Genomic DNA, 14,408 nt, shown 5'->3' with positions numbered 1-14,408 from the left:
ACAGACGGCATACTGACTATTCTATTCATGGAATAGGAGATACGTGCTTGCTCTTAAATGAACTTAAAGAATTAAAAGTAAAAGCACTTTTTATATCCAGTCCTAGATTATAATCTATATAATACTTCATAATGTACTACTGTAGTGTTTTTTCTGATGCTCATGCAGATCCTCATCCTCATCCCAATCCTAGCTTCATGAAAAAATAGTGACTTGACGGTTATAAATGCAGTGAAGGAATAAGCATCGATATTTGCATTGAAATTTTGTGCATCTGTACTTGTACTGTGCTCTATAATACAAGTATAGTACAACACATGCAACTTCGGTGTCTAAGCTGGTTAACGGTCCTAATGCAATTCGACTTTACTCTTCGTGCACTTTACGTGATACAACACGTTCGCTCGACCAGCCAGCTCAATCAATAATCGATGAGCCTTTCCTGGGTTATTGAATGCGTTGGCTCTGCAGCTTGTCATCTTTCTCTGCGTCTCTCTCTCCGTCAGCCTTCTCCGATGCCCTGCAGGAGCATCAGAGACTGAAGTAAGTGCAGCGCCGGGCCGGCACGGCGTGCTGTGACACTAACGCCAAGAGAAAAACCTCAGGGAGACATACTACTTACTTTAAAGTCGTAATCCCTAACATTATGTCGTTTTTAAAAAATCGCTGATTTGATACTTTTTGAAGTTACTACTTTATAAGAAACAGCTGTTTGATGTATTTCCGTTGTGCGTGCGCGTCTCTGCATGGTGTTTCCATTGCTGGTGGCGGGGTCCGCCACGACACTAGGGGCTTTTTGTGAATTAGATAAAGCTGCGAAGCTCGTTGTGGGCGGTAGACTTCACAAAAAATAAAGAAACAAGACAATTCCAAACCATCTCAAGTGACAAATGACATAAAAAAAATCCATCAGTGCATGAGAGGAAGGCGACGTTTTGAGAAAGGAGAGTGTGTCAATTTCAACCCTTTGTTTTCATTTTCTCTCCCAGACAAGAGGCGTTTGCAGAGAAAAGTGAGTATGAAACTCCGCTCCCTGAACCTGAGACTGAAACCGTTGAGGCGTCCTGTGGTTTAACCTGGTTCTGTTTGCTCCAGACCGAGCCAAGGTGGCCAAGGGCCTCCCCGACCTGGTGGCCATCATGGAGGGCAAGGTACCGGCTCATAAACAACACGTTGCATCATGTGGTTCTCAACCTTGGGGTCGCGACCCTAGGGAGATGTGCACACAGGGTCGCGGGACATTTCTCAGGCGCATATTTGATTGATATTTGATTCGGTTCATATTTGATTGATTAGTATCGTTTGATCCATTAATCCTCAACCTGTTGCTCAGGGGCCTCACTGTGAATTGAAACGCATACTGCCGGCAGCGCTGGCTGCAAAATAACAATAAGAGGGGAAAAAAAAAAAGAAATCGTAAAAACGAGTTCATGGCCCAAATGAAGGTTAAGGACCGCTGCATCTCACACACACACACACACACACACACACACACACACACACACACACACACACCCACACACACACACACACACACACACACACACACACACACACACACACACACACACACACACACACACATACACACACACACACACACACACACACACACACACACACACACACACTGAAGTGAAGGTTGGGCGATGAATCGTTCTGTCTTTTATTACCTTGGCATTGGATTTCAATGGTGTTGGTTTGATTAATGGTGGCATTGGGATATGAGCTACAATTTCGATATGAAAATCCCCGGTGAATAGGTTTGTCATATGTAATGCAAAGGGGTTGTTGTTTTTTTTGTAGGCAAATCGTTAGTCACGTTGTTGTCGACTGCGACGCACGCCAGTCATAAAATCATTTTCAAAGCAATATCCCATCTCAATGTATTATTTCATTCAGTAAGTAGCCAAGTCCAACCCCCTTCGTTCAAATGTAACCCCCTCCGGGATGAACCCGTCCAGCTGCACATTATCTCGATATGAACTTATGAACAACAATATGAACAATATTCATAACAAACGCAGTCTCAGTTTTGCCACCGCTGATCAGACGGACCCCCCCCCGCAGACTCTGTGCCTGACCTGCCTCCTGGACGGCGACCCCGCCCCGGAGGTCTCGTGGCTGAGGAACGACAGGGAGCTCTGCAGCCAGGGTGCGGTGGTGGTGGGCAGGGAGGCCCAGCGCAGCACCCTCACCCTCAACAACGTGGTCATGGCAGACTCGGGCAGGTACAGCGTGCGGGTGCGGAACCTGCACGGCGGCGAGACGGCCAACGTGACGCTGGGCGTGTACCGGCCGGGGGAGAAGCCGCCCGCCCACGCCGTGCACGTGGTCTGAGGCCCCCCCGCCCCCCCGTCCGCCAAGTCAGGGACGCGGTGCCCAAGGTCGTGCGAGGGAGGTTGAGGTGTCGGTGGTTTGTTTATCGTGTGAGGATTTGAACAGCGTTGATTGCAAATATAATCCCTCGTGTCCTCTTGCCCCGTTTGGACAAAACTCAAATCCTGCACACACATCCTGCATGATGATGATTTCACACGTAACAACAACAATTACAAGAAAAAGAAAAGAAAAATTCGCATTAGCATTTTTGACGCATAAATGATTTTCTGTCGATTTATAACGGGTGTATTTGTTATCCCGCACATCATCCCTTGTCCATGTCTGACAGCACCTAACACAGATATTTGTCATGGGTGGAGGTCTCTGGGGACGTCATAGGCTCAGTAAGGTCCACGTCCACGTCCACGCCTCCCAGGCTGTCTTCCTGTGTGGAGCCTCACTCACGAATAAAGTTTTACTTCAAAAACAGGAAACTTCTGTGGTTTTATTTCTATTTCATTTGTTTTCATTGTCGGTGCCTTTGCTTTCGTTCTGGTTTTTAATAATGGTTTGACTTTGTGAGCTTAAAAAAGACTCTGACGTTGCAGGCGGAGGCTTATTTTTTTCTGGAAGAGCAAACTGTCCTCGGTGTCAATGCCCTCCGAGCGACGCGGTCGGACGGCGAGTTCAACGGCACGAAAGACAAAGAAATGTGTCCCGTGACACCATCAACGCCATCAACCCCATCAGCTCCATCAGCTCCATCAGCAGAGCAAAACTGCAGCGGGAATGTACGTTCCACGGATGAAGATCTCTTATATTCACCTGTTCTCAAAGTTTCTTCAGCTTCTAACGCTGACACTTGCATGTTTGGGAGTCACACTCGAAATATCATACGCTGAAATTTAAGATGATCATTATACTTTTAATAATTAATATTAGCAATAAATCAAACCCGATAAAACGGAGAAAAACAATGAAATCGGACCGGACATTTCATGCATGCACCGCCACATTAGAGCACAAAGTCAAGAAATTAAGACTTGTATATGGAAGATTAAGTTATTGCCAATTATCATAAATTGTGAAAATATTTGCATATATTTTCCGAAAAATAAGTATTTAACATCTATCTCAGCAATGGAATATTAGCGAGGAAGCATATTTTATAACCTATTGTTAAAGACAAACGATAATATATGAGTATGTGTTGCAAGTCCTTCCGTAACAATATATATTTTTACTGTTGACCAATATACGATATGTTCACTTTGTTTTATTTTGGGAACTTATTTTTTCGTGACCAAGTTTTTATTCCTTTTCTTTTTTTTACTCATGAGGGCATTAATAAAAGGCGAGGAATCAATGATAGTATAATGTAGATTGCAGCCTGCATAGTACAGGATTTCCACCAGGTCCTTGAGGTGCTTGACGTTCTTGAATTTTGTCCCCAGAAATGTAGGCAATGGAATACCTTGAAAACAGACCCTTTTGTGTCGAAGTCCTTGAAAAGTCAGAGAAAAAAATACAAATAAACACAATCATTGAAAACCTGATACTTCCCCGGGTTTTATTCTTCAAATCTTAATGTAAAAACATTTTTTTCCAGAATCGCTTTGACAACTTAGATGATGCAGGAAAATACATTTAATCAAGTGCGGTTGGAAATATTAGATGACAATGAGATTAATTATATACAGTATAATATATATATCAATTATAGACAATGAGACTAAGATTTTATTATATTTTGATCATTGAAGATCATTTTGAAAATTGTTTTTATTTTATTTTCCTTTGCCGTGAAGTCCTTGAAAATGAAAAAAAGGACTTGAAAGTCCTTTAATTTAATTTAGTAACGAACCCAGATAAGAGACCAACTCTAAACCAAATAAACTCATGAATAAATGAGTGAATGGAATAATAACTGCTCAAGAGACTTTCTAAATGGAAAGGGTGAACGCATAGATATTTTGGGATGTTCTGTGAAGCTGAAGCACCGTCAGGTGGAGTCCCTGGTTGTAGAATCTTCTTCCTGTCGCTCCCTCGGGCTCTCGCCCCGGTCCGTTCAAACGTTGACAACTGAACTCTGAACAGAACGGGTTGTTCAAACAGTACATTACTCCAGGGGCGGTGGGGGAGGGGTGGGGCGGGGTGGGGTGGAGTTGGGTTACTGATTACGCGCCACCCCATCCTCCCCCGCCCTCCCCCACCCTCACCCCTCCAGCAGGTATAAGAACCTGCGGCGCACCGGCGTCATCCTCCGCTTTGTGTTGAGCTTTTTTCAGCGCCGTCCTGGTCTCTTGGTGAAGGAGGACACACACACAAACACACATAAACACACACATACACAAACACACACACCTTTCTGCAGACATGGCCTTCAGCGGAACATGGCAGGTGTACGCGCAGGAGAACTACGTGGAGTTCCTCAGAGCGATGGGTAAGCATGAACACACAAAGAAAACCTGCCTGTCCCGACACTCTTGGAGAAGCAGTTCAGTGGATCAGAACGTGGTGAGGTCGTCCTCTCAAGAGGTCCAAAGGGCGGGGCCATCCTGCCCGCGTCTTAACCATTATCAAAGATGCTGCTCAGCAGCTTGAGAATTTGAACTACTCGTGCAGATTTGGATGCAATGCTACAGGACGAAACGCCGTCTGTTGTACGCCCTGCCTGCTGACTGCGGAAAATAAGAACCTTCCAAAACTCCCTCGGGTGCCACGGTCGATGGCCTCGCTGAATATTTTAGAGCCGGGGCCTTAATCTTCTCACCCGTGCGAACGAGGATCGGATGGTGCTCGGACACCGGTGTTCCACGTGTTCTGACGATTCTTTCTTTTCTTTCGGTATTTTGAATGAAAACTCAGGGCTCACGGACGATGTCATCGAGATGGCGAAGGATGTCAAGCCCGTGACGGAGATCCAACAGAAGGGGAACGACTTTGTCATCGCCTCCAAGACACCGGGGAAGACCATCACCAACTCCTTCACCATCGGCAAAGAGGCCGACATCACCACCATGGACGGCAAGAAGCTCAAGGTGCGTCCCCTCCTCGATTTCACTCAGTAACTCAAACAGATTCGGTATTTTAGGGAATTTTAAACTTAAAATGTTTCAACCTTTATTTTTTTTTCTCCCTGTTGTGGAAAAGTGGATTTCCTCCAGTTTCATGCAAGTGCATCATTTGCGTTTGTCTTCATCTGCCACGTCTCCTGGAGGCGTTTTTGAGTGTACGTTGAATTATTTTTATTATTATAAGTGTCTGGCTCCGTGTCCAACAGTGCATCGTCAATATGGAGGGCGGCAAACTGGTCTGCAACGTTGGAAAGATCCTCCACATCCAGGAGCTGAAGGGAGGGGAGATGGTGGAGGTACACCCACACACGCACGCACACACGCACGCACGCACACACGTACACACGCACACACACACACACACACACACAGACACACACACACACACACCTTGCTTTTATATCTTCATGCATCCACCAAAAACATTTCCTTTCCCCTGGTTCCGTTTGCAGACACTGACGATGGGCTCAACGACTCTGGTGAGGAAGAGTAAGAAGATGTGAGAATGTCTTTAGCTGTTCAAATAAAACCGTTGCTTCTGATTTGTGTTTTGTGCCGTTTTCTGTGTCCTCCTGTCATGTGTTTCCACACACTCTCCACTACGACTGGACACTAGTGCGAACATGTGATTCAACAGAAAAAATAAGCACATTTGAGTTGAGTAGGCTTTCAAAATACTGTTTCACGCTATAATAAAGGTGTATGATAAAGGGAGAGGTTAGAAGGGTCATGCGGACGCTTAGCTCATGTTACGTTCACCATGGGTTCCCGAACCTCCCAAACGAGGATCCGTGGCTGAGTTATATAAAAACTATTAAAAAAAAAAAACTGTTGTGTGGTTTTACCATTAAAATGATCAACTAATTAACTTGAACTGGCCAAAAGTAGCTTCAACTGGGTTGTTTTTATTGTATTGTTTTACATGTTTGGTTAGTTATTTTGCTCAAAAGGCATTTCGCTCTTGAATCTGAATATAATAATCTGAATCGAAAATATAAATACATTTTAAATGGATTTGCTGCGGACCCTCAGCGATTCCTTTAAGGACCCCCAGGGGGCCGCGGACCCAGATTTGGGAACCCCTGAGCCCTGGCTACTCAGTCCTCTGACGTCATCCCATTGCTAAATTCATTTACATAAACCTATAATAATAATAATAATAATAATAATAATAATAATAATAATAATAATAATAATAATAATAATAATAATAATAATAATAATGAACAGAAAAAAAAAATGTCTTTCGTTTTATTTAATTGTATTTACGTATTTTTCTTCCGGCGGAAGTTGGACTGGCGGGCATGTTAGAGCGCATGCGCAGTAGGTCGGGCCCGTCGAGCAGAGCAGTTATTGCGCCGCGAAGACGCCGCAGAAAATCCGAACAGACGCTAATAAATAGCTTTATTTTGCGGCTAAATTTTCTCATTTCCATCCGTATAAATGGCGAGGTACCTCAGGCCCCCGAACACCTCTCTGTTCGTCAGAAACATATCGGATGAGTCCAGGTAAGCTAACCCGCTAGCACGTAGCAGGTCCGAGATTAGCTCGGAAATGCTGGACTGGCGCCGCGTTCAAGGCGCGTAGCGGAGTAGGAAATTAGAGCTTCAACTCTATTTTCAGTCATAAGTACTAGAAAAGAAACAGTACTACTGTTGAATGACCGTGTATTGCTTGAATTCACCCCCCCGCCCCAGCAGCAAATTACTTTGACGTTGCAGAAAGTGGACGTATTTCTAATCAGGCCCTTGACAAAAATCTTCAAATAGAGATAAAAGAGGGATTTGTCTACTTCGAGGGAAACTGGGCTCACAAAGATCAGAACGTTTACACAGCTCCACGTCCTCTCGTTTAAAATGCTTTCGCAGATCATTGAACGCCATCGGTTCATGTGAGCACAGCTCCAGGGCTCATCTCAGTGGACTGGGGGGGGCTCATCTCAGAGGACTAGGGGGGCTCATCTCAGTGGACTGGGGGGGGCTCATCTCAGAGGACTAGGGGGGCTCATCTCAGTGGACTGGGGGGGGGCTCATCTCAGAGGACTAGGGGGGCTCATCTCAGAGGACTGGGGGGGCTCATCTCAGAGGACTGGGGGGGCTCATCTCAGTGGACTGGGGGGCTTTGGGACACTGTGTATATTCTACATATTTATATATAAAGTGCACGTGGGGCTCCAGAGCACCGTGGCTCTGCTGGCCAGCGCAGTAAATGTCCTTATTTCATGACACTTTAGGCCAGAGGATATGCGGCGTGAGTTTGGTCGTTACGGGCCTATTGTAGATGTCTACATACCACTTGACTTCTATACGCGACGACCAAGAGGATTTGCATACATTCAATATCCTTTGTGCTCCTTCTCGTAGCGTTGTGTAAGTGACGCTTCGCTGCGTGTTTAACTGTTAACCATCAACTCTTGGTTGCAGGGAATGCCGTGGCATGCAGTTGTCACTGTGACACAGGTTTTATTACCTGGAGCGTCTGGTTGCTCTGCAGTGTTTGTTACGGATCTTTGGTTCCAGTGTTTCCCCTAAAAATGGTCATATGAAGGATTGTTGTTTTTGTTGTGCCTGCTCGCTCCCTTTATCCCATTTTACCAACATATCAAGTTTGCTGTAAAACATTCCACGGCTCACAAGATGTGAGTTTCACTGCAGTAATGATGTTCTTTAAAAGAGAGAGGTGTATTTAACAAATTAAAATAGATGGGGCTTGGTTTGCAAATTCATGATAAAACGATTGCATTCTTTTGTTTCAGTTTCTGAATCTGTTTTGCAAATTGTATTGATAGTTTGTTTTGCTGTTATGCAACTATTTTCCACGTAAATTAGTCACCATGGTCACATTTATCAATTTATTTATTAGTTCAGCAAAGCAATGTTTAACTTGTAATATTTGATTTCTGTATACGACAGAATTTTTGCTGTGAAATATTTTTATAATTCATGTCAGATTTTATGTTTATATTTGTGTATTCTTTTAAACAATTCTCATGATGTGTAATGTCAATAATTCAATATCGAATCGTATTGTGACTCTTTGTAAAATGGAATTGAATTGGGAGACCCTGTCATACCCAGCCTCAATTAGTGTTAGGGAGCTGCATATTATTCACTTGCAAATCCTCTTATTCTATGCTTCAGTAGGTAATGTTTGCAGCACATGTGCCTTTTTTCTGCTTTAATTATATTCTTTAGTTATATTTTCGCTAATGGCGTTGTAGGGGAAACACTGGTTTATTGTGCACCGACTTGCGCACGCCGCTAACCAATATTTCTTCTGTTGTCACCTTAGAAATGGTAAAGATACAGTCACGGAGGCCCCACGCCACAGAAAGTTGCGAAGCGCTTATAGACTAGATTGAAGCCAAAGACACCACAGGCCGCAGGAAATAGTGGAATTGGGGAAAGTAAAGACAAAGTAAAAGCATGAAGATACAGAGGAGAAAAGCACCCAGGCTTCCAAAGGGAGGAAAAAGCAAAGCGTTTATTGGGCAAAGACAAGTTCCTCAAGTTCTTCTACCGCGCCAATACAGAGCGAGCTGAAGGTCAAGCGTGTTAAAGGTAACAAGCCTAATTTTTGTATCCTACCAAATTGATCTGACGGAGCACCCGACTTCTACACCTGTCTTGTGTCTTCACGCACCAAAATCACAAGTAGGCCTGTTCTGATTTGATTTCTATACATTTTGTTATCGCAGTGGTTGTGATGACCGCGCAAATTACGTTTAATGATCTTCTTTTTTTCAAACAAACATTAATAACATCAAAAGAAGAATCACAAGTTCAAATTGCAGTTGTTCTCCGCGCTGTCATTTATTTATTTATTTATTTTTAGTGGAAGCGGTTCCATGTGATTCTGTTTGTGTCCAAACTGAGTGAAAAGCCTTAACCCTGCAGCACGTTCGAGGACGTGCGCGATGCCGAGGACGCGCTCCACAACCTGGACCGCAAGTGGGTCTGCGGGCGGCAGATTGAGATCCAGTTTGCCCAGGGAGACCGCAAGAGTGAGTTCCGATCCCACTGGCTTCACACACACACACAGACGCACACACACACACACACACTCACTCACTGAAGGTGGATCACTGGTTAGCACTGTCTTCTGGCAGCAAGAAGGTTCTAGGTTTGAATCCAACCGGGATGTTTCTGTGGCGTCTGCAGCCACATTTATACAGAGATCCCTTAATATTGCTTGAAAGAACATCCGTCTCTGACTCACCTTGCTCCTTATGTATGACCATATGTATGTGACAAATAATCTCTTGAGCTTGAACTTTACACTAAACAAAAAAGGCGACATAATGCTGCCCCAGTGTGTGATTTTAGATAGATGCCGGCTTTCCGGCATAATGCCGTGACCATGGGGCATGGCGTGTAACACAACAGCGTCTTCTTCTAGTGTGTCATATAATTGTTTCTCCATGTGGGAACTTCTCCGTAAAGGAGGGGAATGTGTGATGCTGGAGCGGAACCGTGGGCGTAACTAAATTTGAGCATTTAAATATTTGAATATCTTTGGATATTAGGAATGATGAAGCATACAAATTGGAATGGGATTATCGGTTGGGTTTTAAGGTTCATTTTGACAAGCCGCAGCTCCTGAATGGAGTTCATCTTTTTTTTCTGCAATCAACCGACCAAGGAAAACCTCGGTCATCCAAACATCAGACCCTGGCACGCTGGCTGTGCCTTCTACACAGACGCCGTTTCGCCCCTGACTATCTCCGCTGCCGGCTCGGGAGCAGATCAACAATGCCCCCCGATTCCGTGTTTGTATCTTTTACGCTTGGTCAACGTGCAACATTCCCACCTTGACCAAGCTGTGTTTCCCCTAACCCTAAAAGACATGCAGGTCGGGGTAAGACACTCCTGCCCATGCCCCTGAGCAAGGCATCGGTCAAGGTCTGGAGTTGTTCCATTGGCAATAAAGTATATATAAAAAAAACTTTAAACATTTCTCAGTCTATTACCATGGTATCTGATAAATTGATCACTACTGGCAGAGACATGGTTCTTTGAGCTGTGCTGCTATTTCCTCTGCTGTGTTGAGCTGTTCATGGTTCTGTGGGAGTGCTGTGCGCTGGCTGCAGTATGCCGTCAGAACACTAGGTGGCGGTAATTCTTTACTTGCACTGTGTCCTGGTGTTTAAATATGGGGAGAGAGCCAGGAGAGAAAATAATAACAGGGTAGGGAAGCCACGGTGAGGAGTCTTTCCCACCGGTTAATAAACTCAGGTGTTAGCGGTAACACCGGACATGTTACAACAGGGGGGTTATGCACGGGAGCTGATGACGGAGGGAGACAGATCCCGATGTCGTGTCTCCTCGAGCCTTCCCTCCTCTCCTGTAATAACACACTGTGCTGCTGTGATCACACACGCAGACACCTTCACTTCAGCGTCAGACTAAGTATGGATAACACGCTTAGTATCTTACAAATCAGAAGGTTTTTTTCTATTGGTTGGACGTCGGTGCTGATATGCGAAAATGAACTAAATGGGTTCATTTGTATAAAATAGGTGATGGTGGCGGCGGTGGGTAAGTAATGTAACGGGTGTATGCCCGGACACCCTGCAACACCAATAAGATAAAGATACTTTATTAATCCCCGAAGGGAAATTCCAGTGTTGCAGCAGCAACGACATAACCACGTCCCGGCACCCACGGCAAACCCGTAGACAGCAGGTTTGTTTTTTTTGGGGTTTTTTTCACTTCTCTTTTCCTGTGTTTTCTTGGGGGTTGTATGTACTCGGGTGGTCAAAAAATATCTCAGACTTTGAAAAGTGCAAAGTACCATTTTTGTCAGAATTTTGGGGCCACTGCTTTGTGTTCAGGTTATTTTATTTGTACCTGTAGATTTGGTTTGCGGTGGACGAGGCGTCCGTCTTGACACATTTTACAATTAAAAACAACACAGACAACAGAGGAACATGATGAAAGTTCTCAAGGCTCCAATCATCACTCAACCGCTCAAATGAAGTTTGCTCCTTTGGCCCCTGTGCAGTGTTGCCACGACGTGTTAACAGATGCAGCCTGACAGCGTCATGCACCGTCAACCACACCCACCGTTCCCTCTACATCTGTTTTTATTAGAAGAGGCGTCTCATTTCCATCTCAAACGCCGATAGCGTACGTTGAGCTTGGAAGTGGAGACGACCGAGTCGGAACGACTGAATTCTGTTTCTTCAGAGCGAGACGACTTTCATCTTCTGATACGTTTCAAATAACTGATCTGGACCTGTTCCATTTAGTTTAACATTGTTTGGTATTTATTTTTTTGTTTTTTTTGGCCACAACATTTCAGGCAGGAATGTCTACTTAGGGTTTAAGGTTTTGTGGGAAATCAAAATAAGGAAGAATCTTAAGTGATTCCAGTGACTTGTGGGTATTTTCACTACAAATGAGAGTGTACATGTCATCAAAATTCAACGTGAAATTTGCGGGATATTACTTTTTTTAAGTCAGTCTAATCATAACTTGAAATAGATCAAGTCACATTAAAATGTCTCCTCTTTAAATGCACTCACTGTAGCACATCTGAAAACTTCCAGAGACAGAAGTCGTTGTTTTGACTGGATTTGAATTTGAGCCCAAGACTCCGGAAGCGTCGTCATCACCGTTTCACTGAGACGCTGACGTTCAGGTTGAGACGTTTTGGGGGGTTTGTGGATTAATGGTGAATGACCTTTGACCCCCCCTCCAGCTCCCAACCAGATGAAGACGAAGGAGAGCCACTCCCCGCGCAGCTTCTCCCGCCACGACAGCGGCGACCGCGACGGACGGCGCCGCCGCTCGCACAGCCGCAGCTATGAGCGCCGCCGCTCACGCAGCGCTTCGTACGAGCGACGCCCACGCAGGTCCCAGAGCCCCCGGGAGTGAGCCACGCCCTCATCATGCCCCGTGTCTTGTTATTATTACAACCTCTGTGTGTGGACCCTTCATACACAACCTGTAACTCTAAAGTGCGATCCATCAAAAGGAAATAATATAGAGCAATTAAAAAATCAAAGGAAAATTATACAAATTTTAACATTTAGGTCATCGTTGTCTGCTGGGATGTGACAAAGAATTGACCCGAAATCGGATATATATATATATATATATATATGAAAAATAAATGAATAGCGGAAGCATTCATTTGGGATGACTATTTACAGTTCATGAAATATGATGATTTAATAGGATAAATGTTTGTTTTAAAATAATGCACTTTGTTCATATTTGATTATGGTTTGCATTATTTATTATTTTTCCATATATTTTGCCCATTTCTGTGTGAAGAGGCAGCCGCCTGTGCAGATTACAGCCGCTCCACTTAGTTGACTATAAACTACGTTAGGTTGCATGCAACGCGTTTTTTATTTGAACTTTTGGTTTCAAGAATGGGCTGAGGACGTCACTGAGGGAGCTCCTCAAAGTGATTCCTGTTCACTTATTAGTTTTGAGACGTGTCCTTGGCGCTCCAAACGGAGCGTACAGTTACTGTTGTTGCTCCGGAACTCAGTCCTTCACGTCTCCTGTTGCAGTGTGGAAGCCAAATGTTCTAAAAGTAGAATTACACGAGTGTTAAAAGAAGAAGAAGAAACGGATCAGCTGTCGTTGAAAAGTTCAGGCTTGGAATTTGGAGTTGAAATGATGTTTTCTGCACATTGAACATGAAACATATTTACAATAATTAAATTTAGCGTAATATTTATGTTTAATACATAGTTTTAAAAGCGTCTTTGTTTCCGTCTCTGCAGCTCTCGCTCGTACGGTCGACACCGACGCAGCAGAAGTCCAGGCAACGACAGGTAAACAACCACACGTGGCAAGTCACACGCTGGGGGCCCTCCATCTGTTAAATGTTCGTTTTTATTGGAAATGTTTATATTTGTGTGAATGTCTCCGCCAGGTACCGAGGGCCCCCCAGGGAGCACCACCACCGCGGCGGCGGCGGGGCCCAGGGCCCGGGCTCCCGCAGCGGCTCGGCCTCCCGCTCCCCCTCCCCGCCCCGGCCGTGCCCCAAAGCCAGGAAGAGCCCGTCGCGCTCCCCCGACCCCCCCGCCGACTTCCACCCCTCCTCCGGCTCCCAGAGGCCCCCGGAGGCCCGCTCGCCCTCCCGCTCCTACTCTAGGTCCGTGTCCCGCTCCCGCTCCAGGTCCAGGTCTTGGGCGGGACGCAAGTCTGGCGGACACTAGCCCGGCGGGGGGGGGGGCCGCAGCCGTCGTCTTGTTCGCTTTTTTTTTTCTGTGTTGCGTCTTTAACCGCGAGGAGTTCCACGTTCCCAGTAACCGTGCTGTAAGGGTGGAGTAAAGGTGGAGTGACGGTGTTTTTGGTCCCGAGGGGAGCGGGCGGAGATGGCGTGTGGCCGACTCCTGTCGTCATCCAGGACGTGAAAAAGATATTTTTCTACTTTTGAATTGAGTGTTGTGTCCTCCCTGTGTACTTGAGCCTGCTCCAGTGCCGTTCTCCGCTCCGCAGGGAGCCGACGTCCAGCGGCTCGCTTCACTCACGGCTGCAGGGCTGAAGTTGCCTCATTTAAAAACGGGGGAGAAAAAAAAAGGTGACAGCCTTTTTTTTAATTTTTTATTACGTTGTCCATTAATTGCGCGATACTTTAAATTTTAGTTACTGAATTCTTCGTGCTCGTCCTTATTTGCTTTGCATCGTTGATGGAGGCGTGTACTGAAAGCTGGATTTGGTTTTATGTGCTGGTATAACATGTGCTTTCTGTACTCTTCAATAAACGTATTGGTTCAAACTTTGAGAAGTGGATCGTCGTTTCCACAGTGACCACACCCACAAACAGGATTTATGATCAATATTATATGTGGAGTGTAACTATTGGACACACGAGAAGGATTTTTCCATAAATATCCAATGTAAGTGGACCGGCAACCCTTTTTTTGGGGGGATTCCCAGGGCGCGACCCCACTTGATGACCTCTCCAGGGGGGTCACACGTTTTTGGTCTGTAATGTAATTGCCTGTGATTTTGCATAGTGCAAAGTTAGGCTACCCTATTTACA

General features: G+C 45.1%; 3 protein-coding genes across 3 annotated transcripts in view; all 3 read left to right on the top strand.

Moving 5' to 3' along the window:
* myom3 (myomesin 3) overlaps positions 1-2,806 on the top strand; it is a 77,230-nt gene extending 74,424 nt beyond the window's left edge. The window contains exons 34-37 of the mRNA XM_080005275.1: positions 507-543; positions 990-1,012; positions 1,096-1,151; positions 2,071-2,806. Coding sequence (XP_079861401.1) covers positions 507-543; positions 990-1,012; positions 1,096-1,151; positions 2,071-2,340 — 386 coding nt within the window. The 3' untranslated portion in view covers positions 2,341-2,806. The remainder of the gene's footprint in view (positions 1-506; positions 544-989; positions 1,013-1,095; positions 1,152-2,070) is intronic.
* Positions 2,807-4,698: 1,892 nt separating this feature from the next.
* fabp10a (fatty acid binding protein 10a, liver basic) lies at positions 4,699-5,902 on the top strand (the record flags this gene model as incomplete). Its single annotated transcript, XM_080005019.1, has 4 exons — positions 4,699-4,765; positions 5,191-5,363; positions 5,606-5,695; positions 5,852-5,902. 4 exons carry the CDS (start codon positions 4,699-4,701, stop codon positions 5,900-5,902), a joined length of 381 nt encoding a protein of 126 aa, XP_079861145.1.
* Positions 5,903-6,735: 833 nt separating this feature from the next.
* On the top strand, positions 6,736-14,141 carry srsf10a (serine and arginine rich splicing factor 10a). Its single transcript, XM_080004986.1, has 6 exons — positions 6,736-6,907; positions 7,633-7,737; positions 9,299-9,402; positions 12,102-12,273; positions 13,141-13,191; positions 13,293-14,141. Exons 1-6 carry the CDS (start codon positions 6,843-6,845, stop codon positions 13,576-13,578), a joined length of 783 nt encoding a protein of 260 aa, XP_079861112.1. The 5' UTR covers positions 6,736-6,842; the 3' UTR covers positions 13,579-14,141.
* Positions 14,142-14,408: the final 267 nt, after the last annotated feature.

Source organism: Zeus faber (assembly GCF_960531495.2).
Source record: "Zeus faber genome assembly, chromosome: 8".
Lineage (NCBI taxonomy): Eukaryota > Metazoa > Chordata > Actinopteri > Zeiformes > Zeidae > Zeus > Zeus faber.
The sequence above is the reverse complement of the archived record's forward strand: the minus strand, read 5'-3'. Positions and strand labels throughout refer to the sequence as shown.